This window comes from Monodon monoceros, unplaced genomic scaffold, assembly GCF_005190385.1.
Source record: "Monodon monoceros isolate NGI ecotype Baffin Bay Population unplaced genomic scaffold, NGI_Narwhal_1 Super_Scaffold_21, whole genome shotgun sequence".
NCBI classification, from domain to species: Eukaryota; Metazoa; Chordata; class Mammalia; order Artiodactyla; family Monodontidae; genus Monodon; species Monodon monoceros.
In genome coordinates, this window is record NW_021703778.1 from 11,244,775 (window position 1) to 11,259,046 (window position 14,272).

At 45.4% G+C, this 14,272-nt stretch overlaps 1 protein-coding gene across 18 annotated transcripts in view; it reads right to left on the bottom strand.

Annotated features, from left to right (window-relative positions):
- The window catches only part of KIAA1217 (KIAA1217 ortholog), a 774,831-nt gene that overhangs the window by 25,939 nt on the left and 734,620 nt on the right, over positions 1–14,272 (bottom strand). For all 18 annotated transcript variants that reach the window (XM_029236747.1, XM_029236752.1, XM_029236745.1 and 15 more), the window contains 3 exons: positions 6,325–6,500; positions 2,253–2,383; positions 1,603–1,750 (listed from right to left, as the gene is read on the bottom strand). In XM_029236747.1, coding sequence (XP_029092580.1) covers positions 1,603–1,750; positions 2,253–2,383; positions 6,325–6,500 — 455 coding nt within the window. The remainder of the gene's footprint in view (positions 1–1,602; positions 1,751–2,252; positions 2,384–6,324; positions 6,501–14,272) is intronic.

Sequence of the window (14,272 nt, forward strand, 5' to 3'; positions counted from 1 at the left end):
TTTTTCTTTTTTGATTGGAAAGAAGACATTGTCTCCTTCTCTACTCACTTGTTTCTTTTGCTCTTTACCTACCCCGTCCCTTCAATCCCAAATCCCTAAGGGTCTCTCTCTTCCTTTCCTTCTCATTCTATCATAGGCATCGCTTCCATTTTCAGTAATCATCTTCATGAAGGCGACTTCCAACTCTAAACCTCTCCTCCCTCTCTCCCTCCGACTTAGGCAGGGACTCCCTTGACTCTAAGTGCCTCATGGGCAGCTCTGTTTTGCTATCCTTCCAGCACCTCAAATTCAACACCTACCAAATCCCTTCAGCATCTTCCCAAGCCGCTAAGTTGCTCTGAACTGTGACTGCCACCCGCTCTGTCTTCTCTATCAGGCACCAGGACACGTGCCTGTCCTTGGGGTCGTGCATATTCCTACCTTCCTTCTTGTGTCTTCCACAGTGCTGAGTGCAGCATGTTATACCGGGAAGATACCAAGGAAAGATTAATAGTGTACAGGCCTGTGATGAGCAGCTAATATTTCTGCTATTTTTATTGTTAAAGTTACTTAACTGGCTTTATCTATCATTCCCACCACCGAGCATTTATGGGACACAAAGTCCTGTAACATTCAAGACACACAATCCCATCTTTTTTTAGATGGAGATAAGACAAATACTGAGCTTCATCTGTGCTGGCTCTAAAATTTTTTAAAAATTGTTTTTCGTGGAAGAGAAGGGAGGGTGGGCAACGTTACCAGCCAGGCTGCTCCCTCTTTAAACACTTAATAAGGATGGTTTGCTTTAGGCTTTGTGGGTGGGTTACCACATTTAGGTAAGAGCGTAATTAAGAATTCTTTGAACATATTTTTATCCTACGGGAAGGAAAAGTTCACTCTGGCAATTTTAAATGAGGGAAGCTGTGAGAAAATGCAATTCACGTACAACTTCTTCCTGTGCCCAGGCAGACGAGGTCTCTGCGGGAACTCTGCAGGAAGAGGCCTCTTGTTGTTCTAATTCAGATTATTTTTGGCATCCTGGAACTTACACAGGTGATTATAGTGCGCTCTGTAGTCTTAGCATCTCAAAAGAGGTTCCTTTTGAGGTCACTGTTACTAGAAAAATCTCACTTGCTCCCTTATAGTTAATAATTCATCTAAAAGTCAACTGCACATTTAACATATTTCTTCTACAAACCTGATCAAACGATTATAGTGATTAAAGATTATTAGTGATTAAAATTCTCCCCAAGAATTTATATTCTGCTTGTGACCTGCTCTCAAATCTGGTCCAAGATCTAAGGGGTCACATCTCTGTAATTTCCAAGTTCTACTTAAAAAAAAAAAAAAAAGGAAAATTCAGGACTGCCACTACTGGGAAGACTGGGAAGTGGTTCATGCGTGGTAGTCGTGTCTGTTTCCCACGTGGGAAAGGAAGCTTTATAAGGGCAGGGTTCCTGTTTATTATATTCTCGACACCTGCCACCACCAGGGCTGGAGCAGACAGTGTCCAAATACGGCTGACTGCCTGGCTGTGAGATCAGAACCAACAAGAAGTCTGGCGTCAAACTATCAGTTCTCACCCCAGCCCCGCCCCCCGCCAGCCCAGGAAGCCGCGGTCACCTGCGCAGCGTGGTCAGGGCGTCGGTCAGGCCGCGCACTCTCTGTAGGAGACTGTCCAGCCTGTGCGGCTCCTCCTTCAGAAACCGCACGGCCTCCACTTCTATGCGCAGGATGGCTCGCATCTTGTTTTGTAAGGTTGGAAATTCTCCTGCGGGCCAAGAGCAGCTGGTGAGCTGGAGGAAAAAGCCAGAGCAGCAAGCCCCCTGTCCCGACCCCGACTCTGGACAGGGCTGAGAAGCGCGGGGTTCACCCACCACAGGGCAGCTCATGTGCCTTGAGGCCGAGTTGGGCCGAGCGTGACCTGGGCCAAGGCAGAGCCCCAGGCCTCATTTCCTGCCTGTATGTCTGGGATAAGCTCACGCGGCCCTCGGGTTGTGTTTAATGAATTTGGTACAGGTGCCTGGTGCACTGTACTTAAGGGTCTTAAGAGTCATTCAGCCCTAAATATTACAGCCACCACTAAAGTATCAGCTCCCAGAAGACAGGCAGTGATGTATCCCAAGTGCCCAGAACAGTGCCTGGCACACGGAGGTGTTGGGTGAGTACCTGCCCATGTGCACGGATGAATCCTTCACTGTCTGATGGATTTTCAAACACCCCAGGAAACAGGCTTCAGACTCCCCACACCCCACCGCAAGGAGGACACTCACCTTTCAGGGAAGCTACTGCCTCTCCCACCTGGTGCAGGAGGAAAGCCCCGTCTTCCACATCTTTTAGAGTAACCACGCGGCTGGCCAAGGCAGAGTCCTTCTTTAAATCTTCAACGAAGTCTTCCAGGTCACTGGGGGGAGCGCAAACCACAGATGGAGTGAATGCTGGGGCCTTCAATAAGGACAGTGCAGGAGCAGAGGGACCCCTGAGCCTCACCGCCTGGCCTCCCCTCCTGCACCGCGTCCTGGCCGCTCCCTCCACGCCCACGGAGGCGATGGAAGCAGCTGGTACAGGAGTAGCTTGGTTTGGCTTAAGATACTCTGCTGTGGTATGAGGCAGGTGCGAGGCCGTTTTCCCGGGGCTGTGTACGGGGAGGCCCAGGTTGGCCGCCTGGCTGACCAAGGACCCACTCTTCGTTTTCAGTGTTGCTGATACCAACTAAGGGAGGGTGGGTGCACTCTGCAATGTGACAGAGGAGAAAGAGGGACGGAGGGGGCAGAAGGAGGAGCCCGGACGGCTTCTCAACCTTGGCACTTGGCCTTTGGGCTCAGGTAATTCTTTTCTGTGTGTTGGGGCCTGTCCTAGGCACTGTAGGATGTTTAGCAGCGCCCCTGGCCTCGGCACACTAGACGCCAGGAGCAGCAACTCTATGCCAGCAAATTGGACAACCTAGAAGAGGGACAAATTCTTACAAAGGTACAACCTTCCAAGACTGAACCAGGAAGAAACAGAAAATATGAACAGCCCAATCACAAGCACTGAAATTGAATCCGTGATTAAAAATCTTCCAACAAAAGTCCAGGACCAGATGGCTTCACAGGTGAATTCTATCAAACATTTAGAGAAGAGTTAACACCTATCCCTCTGAAACTATTTCAAAAATTGCAGAGGAAGGAACACTCCCAGACTCATTCTATGAGGCCACTCCCTGCTACCAAATCCAGGCAAAGATACCACAAAAAAGAAAACTACAGGCCAATATCACTGATGAATATAGATGCAAAAATCCTCAGCAAACAAAAAATACTAGCCAACCGAATCCAACAGCACATTAAAAGGATCATACACCATGATCAAGTGGAATGTATCCCAGGGATGCAAGGATTCTTCAGTATCCACACATCAATCAGTGTGATACACCGCATTAACAAACTGAAGAATAAAAACATATGATCCTCTCAATACATGCAGAAAAAGCTTTTGACAAAATTCAACGCCCATTGATGATAGATGCCGGTAGCAACCTCCCCTACTTGTGACAAACAAGAATGTCGGCAGGCACTGTTAAATGTCCCTAGGGGAGGGGAACGCACTTGCCCCTGACCGAGAACCTCTGGTTTATACCAATTGTCCTGTCAGTAAGGATTGAGTGTCCTCTCCAGGCTACAAAGAGAAGAAATGATCACAGGTGTGATTTCTGGGGTGTGTGTGCACACACTTACACACACCTCTTAGGGTACTGCCAGTTCCAATAGAACTAAATTAAGGTCTCCTACTTCAACAGACAAACACACCAATAACAACATCCTGTCGCCTTGGCCCATTAATAACCCCACCCTAGATGGGGTGCATCCTTGCAGTTTGCCTGTAAATCCAACAACAGAAAAACCCCTCTTAAAGAAACAGGAAAAGAGCTTTGATTTGAAGAACCACAAGGTGGCAGTAAGCGAACATCTAGTCCACTGCCAGAGCCTTGAGTGTCCCCGGGTAGGCAGCAGGTTGAGAAAAGTACAAACTTCCAGTTATAATATAAATAAGTACTCGGGGGTGTAATGTACAACACGATAAATATAATTAGCACTGCTGTAGGTTATATATGAAAGCTGTTAAGAGAGGAAATCCTGAGTTCTTATCAGAAGGAAAAAATGTTTTTTTCTATTTCTTTAATTTTGTATCTTTATGAGATGACGGATGTTCACTAAACTTACTGTGGCCATAGTTGCAAGATGCGTGTAAGTCAAATCATTACGCTGTACTTAAACTCTTACAGTGATGTATGACAATTACATCTCAATTAAGCTGGAAGGAAAAATAATTGGCAATTCTATAAAAATATTAAAAGGCTATGTTTTTTTAAAAGAACTTTTCAAGAAGAACCTTGAGATGTAGTTGTAGACGATCGGGCTGTCACAGAAATGTTTCAGACAAATAATACCCTTTTTACCTCATGGTGGGTGATTAACTGTCTGTAAAGGCATGAACTAAATAAAAATTTAGAGGCTGCTCTTTTTTTTGCGGTACGCGGGCCTCTCACTGTCGTGGCCTCTCCCATTGCAGCGCACAGGTCCAGATGCGCAGGCCCAGCGGCCATGGCTCACGGGCCCAGCCACTCCGTGGCATGTGGGATCTTCCCGGACCGGGGCACGAACCCGTGTCCCCTGCATCGGCAGGCGGACTCTCAACCACTGCGCCACCCGGGAAGCCCCAGAGGCTACTCTTGAGATGATGCACGGTCGTCAAATTCTCTTCTTCAGGAAAATAATAACTCAAACTGATTTCTTCCTCTAGACTGCTACTGAGAGGGGTATTCTAATTTTAATCAGGCACATTGGGTTGGCATATGAGGTGCCATAAGCTACACCTCAAATATCAAATAGGTGATAGAGCATAGTACTCTCCATCATGTTGTAGGCTTCTGGTGATTCTGGTCATGAAAAGAATTTGGAAGCTGCTCCCTCACAGTCCCATTTTGGGAGGTTTAAGCTTTCCAAGAAACAACAGAATTGCCTACATACAATGGAATACTACTCAGCCATAAAAAAGAGTGAAAATTTTGCCATTTGCAGCAACATGGATGGACTTGGAGGGCATTATGCTAAGTGAAACAAGTCAGAGAAAGACAAGTACTGTATGATATCACTTATAGGTGGAATCTAAAAAATACAACTAACTAGTGGATATAACAGAAAAGAAACAGACTCACAGATACAGAGAACAAACTAGTGGTTACCAGTGAGGCGGGGAGGGGGGAATGTAAGGGTCGGGGAGTAAGAGGTACAAACTAGTGGGTGAAAGATAGGGTACAAGGATGTACTGCACAACATGGGGAATAAAGCCAATATTTTGTAATAACTATAAATGGAGTATAACCTTTAAAAACTGTATAAAACATTTAAAAAATAATTTAAAAAAAGGCTTTATGAAACTCAAAAAAAATACCAACACTAGAAGAACGCTCGCAAATGATTATTCATTATACTAAAAGGTGAAATTGTTGTATGATAAATCTTCATCGCATAACAAAACATACATTAACATAAAATATGGGCCTGCCCCAGTGACTGAGGCGTGATAAAACTCTGCTCATTTCAATAGTGGGACTTGATGGATGCTTTCAATAAGAACCTCACAGAAGATGGGTAACATTCAAGGAAGCATCTTTCATTCTGGATCAAACATACTTTACATTTAAATTCTTCTTTTGTGATTTTAACTACCGTTGAATAATAGGAGGATAACTTTGGCGCTGTGTTTTTGGCTATTAGTTTTAATTTATTGAGACTAAATGCAGACTTCCCATTTATCATTGGATTCTGCAACTGGCCCCTTTTAATTTTAGGCGTTGCCAAGCCCTGTAGAACAGTGTGATGCTCCGGCTTCAAAGAGACTAGCTCAGGGCTTCCCTGGTGGCGCAGTGGTTGAGAGTCCGCCTGCCGATACAGGGGACGCGGGCTCGTGCCCCGGTCCGGGAGGATCCCACGTGCCGCGGGGCGGCTGGGCCCGTGAGCCGTGGCCGCTGAGCCTGCGCGTCCGGAGCCTGTGCTCCGCAACGGGAGAGGCCACGACGGTGAGAGGCCCGCGTACCGCAAAAAATATATATAATTAAAAAAATAAATAAATAAAGAGACTAGCTCAGACTCCCAAGGATTGTTGAATTTCCTGGGCCTGGATGGAGGGGCACTAGCTAAGTGTCCGTGGATACCCAGAACCAGCAGAACTCTAACTGTACACAGTAGGTGCTCAATAAAGAAAGAGGCTCGGAACACCGTCTAGGAAGGGCCTCCTCCTTGGCAAAGACAGGCTTGCCTTCCAGGTTGAGCAGCTAAGCACGCAACAAGGGACCGCACTCACCACAACTTCCGGACAACCTTTTCCTCCTCGTGCAGGTACTTCTGCCTCTCCTGTTCCACCAGGACCCGCTGTCGCTGCACAGGGTCCTCCAGTCTCTTCAACGTTTCAATCACTTTGCTGTTGATTTCCTGCTCAGCCTTCCTCATCAGCGCCCTCAGCAGCTCCTGGTTCTGCAGCTGTTGGACAAAAGAAACCACCCTCCGTTGGCTCTGAGGGCTGCCACGGGGGTGCCGGGGTGCCTGACAGGCTCCAGGCGCGGGTTTGGATAAACAGCCCCACAGCTGAATCTCTCTTTATTTCAGTGAGAGAGGGAAGGGAGCACAGACCGTATATAATCTTGCAGCTTCAGCCAACGTCCAAGTTTTAGCAGTCAACTGACAACCAGACCTCCACGTCCCTGTCTGCCAAAAAAAATAGGGTCCTTTCTATACGCTGGTAGTGCATCCTGGTAATGGGTGTAAAGTCTCACTGACATGTTTTCCTAGGGAGAGCCAAGAGTACCAGCTGTGGAGCCAAGCTGACTTTGGAGCAAACCCTACACCCTCTCCCGGATGCACTGAGAGACTTTGGGCACATTCCTTATCTCTAAGGATGGGGATTCACTTCCTTTGCCAGGGCTATTCTGAAAATTAAATGAGATACTGTTTGGTACAGAAAGGTACTCAACGAAAGTTGATTAGAGTGTGGACTATTTCAGCGTATCAGTTAAAAGAGAATCTGTATCCCTCTTGTTAATGGGTCCATGGACCAAATGCCCTGTAATCACAGACCATCAAAACACAGTACTTGAGGATGTGGCAGAGGGAAGGACTGGGGGTTTGGGATTAGTAGATGTAAACTATTCAATATTATATAGAGGATGGATAAACAACAAGGTCCTACTGTATAGCACAGGGAACTATATTCAATATCCTGTGATAAATCATAATGGAAAAGAATTTATTAAAAAAAGAACGTGTGTGTGTGTATAACTGAGTCGCTTTGCTGTACAGCAGAGATGGGCACAACACTTTAAATCAACTATACTTCAATAAAAAAATAAAATAAAAAACTCCCAAAACACAGAACTTGATGTTGACGGTGGCAATGATAATTTCCAGACGAGCCCAAGGCTCTTGGCAATTAACTAATTTCCCTGGATTATACGTAGCTCGCTTGCATACATAAGACCACAATTTCCATATAATTTTCCATGTAGTTTCCAGAGCACTCTTGTTTCTCACCCCAGACTATAGGATGTGTGAGTTTGAATCCACGCTTCACAACAATCTAGCCAAACTCTTGAGTCCTGTTTCCAACAAGGCGTTAAGTGCTTTCCTGGGGCAGGACAATTTTCTGACAGCACATGCATCAAGTGAGTTCATTCAATCAGCCTCAAAACCAGTAATTATATTATACCTATTATATTATCTAAAGTTCCCCTGAAATTTCAATTAGCTGTTATTGTTTTCTTCATTATCTGGTTTCGTGCACTGTGTATCACCTCATAGGGATAATGATGCCTCTGTCAACTGTCCATCATCTGTGCAAACAGAGCGGAAATACCATCTGACCGTGTTTCCTACTACCCACTTGAAACCTCATCATGGCTTCCATTTTCTCTGAATAAAATAAAACGTTTCAACACGAACCACTCAAGCAAAACCACCATCATGTTCGAACATCAACATGGCACCACGATCAAGTGGCCATCCAGAGGAGAGACACTGCCTGGGTTCATTTCCGAGTTTTCCCACTTAGTGGGAAATTAGTGTGATTATGTTACAGTAAGTCCCCTACACACAAATCTTCAAGTTGTGAACTTTCAAAGATGCGGACGTGCCCCTGTATGCCAACTGTTGTACTGGACCACTGCACTTTTCAGGGTACTGTACTGTAAGATTAAAAATGTTTTCTTTGAAAAAAAAAAATGTTTTCTTTGGGCTTCCCTGGTGGCGCAGTGGTTGAGAGTCCGCCTGCCGATGCAGGGGACGCGGGTTCGTGCCCCGGTCCGGGAAGATCCCACATGGTGCGGAGCGGCTGGGCCCGTGAGCCATGGCCGCTGAGCCTGCGCGTCCGGAGCCTGTGCTCCGCAACGGGAGAGGCCACAGCAGTGAGAGGCCCACGTACCGCAAAAAAAAAAAAAAAAAAAAAAAAAATCATTTAAAAAAAATTTTTGTTTTTAATGTATTATTTGTGTGAAATGTATTATAAACCTATTATAGTACAGTATTATATAGCCGATTGTGTTAGTTGGGTACCTAGGCTAACTTTCTTGGACTTACAAACAAACTGGACTTATGAACGCACTCTTGGAACGAAATGCGTTCGTATGTATTAATCTCCCTGTGTCTCTCCAAAACAGAAAAAGGGATAGTAATAGTTCCTATCTCACAGACTGGTAATGGAGCTTCGAGAGGCAATAAAGTGCTTGCAGTCATGCCCGGCACAAACTGAGCTCTCGGTGCAGATGACCTGTTGTTATCAGGGGGCATCACCCTGGGGGCGGGACCTGCTGGTCTGTCTGGGAGGGAAGCAAATAAAAATGTGCTGCCCTTGGGTTACCTCCTCTGTATGACTCATGATCGTGGTCTCACACTGTTCTTGCTAATAATATCTTTTTATTAAGGTCTTAAAGACAGTCTACTGCTGAAAGGCAACACGTTTGGAGACGATGCACAGACGGCGACTTCCCCGCATGCTCTCTGCAGCTACAGCTCTGCCCACAAGGTGTCGGGCAGGCGGGCACTTTCCCACATCGCCAGCCTCCTTGCACCGCGTGCAGCTGGCACTGTCTCTGCTCTAGCCACAGGACCATCCTTTCAGTTCTTCTGATTGCCCAACCTCCCTTCTGCCACGGGGACTTTGCATGTGCTACTCCCTCTACCTGGTTAATTTCTGCTCTCCACAGAGTCTCCAGGACACACGTGCCTGGCACGTGGCCGGCATTCGATAAATATCTGTTGAATGCGTGAACTGAGTTAAGCAATAATGTTGGTAATAACAGACAGTGGAGTATCCAAAGTTCCTTCCCGGATGGTAGAGACGTGGGGTGACCCATGGGCTCAGCTATGCCTCGAGCTCAGTGCGCATGCCCTGGCTCGCTCTGACTGCAGTTGTTAAACACACACAGTAACATCAGCTGTTATCAAAATGGTACGCTCAAGTTCAATGCCATGTGTCAGGTCCCACAGACCTATCTCCTTTGGGGGTTGAGGGTGAATGGTAATGGATACGTAAGGCACAAATAAGAAGACAATTAAATGTGTCCAAAAAGGACTGATGCGAGGTCCATCCCTGAAAGATTCTAACCGGCCTGAGATGCAGCCTTGGCACTGAGAATTTTTTAAACCCCTTAGATGATTCGGATGTGCCGCCAAGGGTGAGCGCTGTGGTCTAGGAGGAGGGCTCAGGAATGGATAGATGATGTCACTGTGCCGCACGGCCCTCTACACCTAACCCTCCCGCCCAAGTCTCACAGACGAGCTCCAATGCAGTTACGGTCCAATCAGCAGTGGATACTGACAGTGGCTATGAAGCCAGAAATTATTGCTAGAATATTTCAAATTCTTAAAATTTGAAAGATGGGAGAAGTGAGGCCCTGAGAAGTTAGGATACTTGTTAAGAGTCACTCAGCAGTTGTAGGGGGGGCAGAATCAGCATGAGAACTGGGTCTTTCAAATTCAACCCAGTAATTTTCCAATCGCCATCTGCTAGACACATTACGACATAGCAATGTCTGCTTTATTCCCAGCCACAAGCAGTTTCTGGCACACAGTAGGTACCCAACACATATTTGAGGTATGAATGACAATACAGTTGACCCTTGAACAACGCAGGCGTGGGGTGCCTACCCTCCACGCAATCAACAATCCGGGTGTAACTTCATAGCCCACCCTCCATAGTCACGCTTCTGCATCCGCAGGTCCAATCAACTGCGGATCATATGTATAACATTTCTGAGATGTCCACAGCCATATCAGAAGAACACAACTGCATGTAATATTCAAATTATTCAACTGGTAACAGGGTCAGATCACACTCACATTATTCCACTCAAAGCGGAGGCAAGGAGAGGCTTGCCTCGAGTTCCAGGCTGTATGATTTTCCTTCCCAGAAAGAGGGGCTTCCTGGAGCCAGCTAGAGAGAGACTAAACAGGGAATTCCCATAGCACACTGGCTGGCACATGGGCAACAATGAGTTAATCATGAAGGAATAAAGACGTACACAGGTTCTCTTGCCACTGTCCCCCGGTCCCCTGCCCTCCCTGCCTGGAGTCCTTACCACTGTCTCTAGGACTTCCAGCATGCGTAAAACGCAGTGCTGAAGTGTGCCAACATCTCTCACTAAATGCTTCGGATAAACTAGTCACCAGCACTTTAAAACATGACATTTAGGGCTTCCCTTGTGGCGCAGTGGTTGAGAGTCCGCCTGCCGACGCAGGGGACGCGGGTTCGTGCCCCAGTCCGGGAAGATCCCCCATGCCGCGAAGCGGCTGGGCCCGTGAGCCATGGCTGCTGAGCCTGCGCGTCTGGAGCCTGTGCTCCGCAACGGGAGAGGCCACAGCAGTGAGAGGCCCGTGTACCGCAAAAAAAAAAAAAAAAAAAGTAAATAAAAAAACAAACCAAAAAAACCATGACGATTAGTTTTGCTTAGCAGGGATTCTAAATTCCAGTTAATAAAACTCTATTTAAGGTATAGTTTACAAACTAGAAAATATACCCATTTTAAGTGCACAGGTCAATGAGTTTTGCCAAATGTATACACTGATGGAAGCACCACTAAAAAGGGAGACAACATTTGTTCTCACCCTAGGAAATTCCTTCATGACACTCTGCACGCAGTCTCCTAACCCCCAGCTCAAGGAAACCACCGATATGCGTTTTGTCCCTCTAGCTTAGTTTTTCCTGTTCTAGAATGTCATACAAATGGAATTGCACACTACGAAATGTTTTGTGTCTGGCTTCTTTCCCTCAGGATATTGTTCTTGAGATCCAGCCATGCTGTTGAGAGTTTTAGTAGTTCATTATTTTTCATGCTGAGTGGCATTCTATTGTATGCATTTAGTATGTTGCATGTACTAACATTTTAATGTTTTTACATATTGACTTGATTCTGGTGATCTTGTTTATATTCACTTATTTCTGGAAGCATCTTTTTTTAAAATTTATTTTTGGCTGTGCTGGGTCTTCATTCCTGCACGTGGGCTTTCTCTAGTTGTGGCGAGCAGGGGCTACTCTTCATTGCTTCTGCACGTGGGCTTCTCATTGCGGTGGCTTTTCTTGTGGAGCACAGGCTCTAGGCGTGCAGGCTTCAGTAGTTGTGGCACGTGGGCTCAGTAGTTGTGGCTCGCAGGCTCTAGTGCACAGGCTCAGTAATTGTGGCGCACGGGCTTGGTTGCTCCGCAGCATGTGGGATCTTCCCGGACCAGGGCTCGAACCCGTGTCCCCTGCATTGGCAGGCGGATTCTTAACCACTGCACCACCAGGGAAGGCCCTGGAAGGTTTTTTTTTGGTTTTTGCGGTACACGGGCCTCTCACTGCTGTGGCCTCTCCTGTTGCGGAGCACAGGCTCCGGACGCGCAGGCTCAGCGGCCATGGCTCACGGGCCCAGCTGCTCTGCGGCATGTGGGATCTTCCCGGACCGGGGCATGAACCCGCATCCCCTGCATTGGCAGGTGGACTCTCAACCACTGCGCCACCAGGGAAGCCCTCTTTTTGATTTGATATTACACAATCATGATTGTGATTTGCGAGTAATGCCAATTACAGTTTTAACTTTCCCATCCACATGCCTATTTTTTCTTTTTCCAGCCCTACTGCACTTGCTAGGATATTCAGTACAGAGTTAAATAGAAATGAGAGGAGGCTTCTCTGGCCTTGGTCCCGATTTTATGGAGAATGTGATAGTGTTTCACCACTAACTATAATGTTTTCTGTAGGATTTTCAGACATCCTTTATCAGGTTAAGAAAGTTTCCTTCTACCCCAAGAGCGCTGAGTGCTTTTAGCATTGGTATCGAATACTGTCACGTTTTCCCCTGCACTTACTGAAATGATATGATTGTCTTCTTTATTCTGCTAAAAGGTCAAATACATTGACTCATTTTTTTCATATTAAAACAACCTTGGACTCCTGGGGTAAAATCCAGGATAATGTATTACCCTTTTTATATATTGCTGGATTCACTTGGTCCTACTTTGTTAAGGATTTGTTACATATATTTTCATGAGGCATATTGGTCTGTGGTTTTCTTTTCTTATAATATCTTTGACTGGTTTTGCTCTTAGTGTAATTCTGCCTTTGTAAAATGAGTTGGGAAGCGTCCTCTATTTTCTGAAGGAGTTTTTTACTTTCAGTACTTTAAGGATGTGATGCCGTTGTTTTTTGACTTAACTTTTGTCTCTGAGAAGTCAGTGTTCTCATTTACGTTTCCCTGTATGTAATGTGTCCTCCACCTCTCCCTGGCTGCTTTTAAGATTTATCTCTTTATTCTTGGTTTTTAGCAATTTGCTTTTGCTTTTGCTTTGGTTACATTTGTGCTTATCCTTTTAGGAGCTTATTAAGTTTTTTGGTCTGTAGATTTACAGCTTTCATCAAATTTGGAAAAATTTCAGCCATTGTTTCTTCTAGTAATTTTCTCTTCTCCCTTGACCACTTAATATTGTCCCAAGAACCATTAAGTTTCAGTTCATTTTCTTCAGACTTTTTCTTCTCTATCCTTCAGTTTGGACATTTCCATTGCTATCTTTTCAAGCTGACTGATGTTTCGTTTCAGCAGTGACTAATCTTCTATTAAGTCTGTTGAGATATTGTGTTTTTCAGCTCTTGAAAGTTTTACTTAGAGTTTTAAAATATCTTCTATTTTTTTGGGTCTCATTGTGTTCATGTTTTTCTTTGAATCCTTGAGAATGATTATCATAGCTGTTTTAAAGTCCTTGCTGATGACCTCATTATCCCTGTCATTTCTGATTGGTTTCCACTGACTGATTTTTCTTAAGCTTATGGGTCACATTTCTCAGCATCATCACCTGTCTAGTAACTTTTGATTGAATGCTGGACACGGAGTTCTGGGTTTTGTTGTTTTCCTTTACAGATGTTAGACTTCCTTTGGCAGACAGTTTAGCTCCTTGTGGACCGTTTTTGTTCTTTAGAAGCTTGTGTTTAAGCTTTGTCAGGGTGAATCTAGGGTAGCCTTTACTCTAGGGCTAGTTTAGTCTTAAGACTGAAGCATGGCCTTTCTCTGATTGCTACTGAATGCCCCAGGTGATTAATAAAACCTCTTTGTGCCTGCTGGTTAAGACATAAACATCTCCCTGTGTGAGCTCTGGGAAATTTCTGGCGTACAGCCTCCCACTTTGTGTCTGGCTTAGTGGTCTTTCACAATACACATGCTTGGATTACTAGTAGACAACAGATCCACAGATTTACATAATTCTTTCCCACAGACCTTCCTTTTATTTGGTACTTCGCTCCACAACTTCTAGCTGCTTCAGCTCTTTACCCTCAACTCAGCTGGATGGCCAGTGCTCTGTTTGGGTTATCCCTCTCTGCGTCACAATCTAAAAAGTGTCCCCAGACAGAAAGCTGAGGAAGTTACAGGTTTCACCTCCTTCCCTTCCATTCTCCTAAGGACCACACTCCTGTGTTGTCTGTTGTCCAATGTCTGAATAGAGTTGTTTCACACATTTACTTATTTTTCAGTGTTCTAGATGTCAACAGTAGGAAGGCAAGCACAGTTGTAGTTATCCCTTCATCTCTGGAAACTTCAGTTTATTCTGTGCTTTGACGTTTTTATAAAAATACTCAGACGGAAGTAACGCTCTTCGCTATTAAAAATTTAAGTGGACCAAAGAAGTTATCCATATCAGCTTCACTGAGAAGCTAGGAAACTGCCTAAACCTAATTCCACCCACCTCAAAATGGACATGTACCTCACATACTCATCTTGATTTCTCAGGTAAAATTT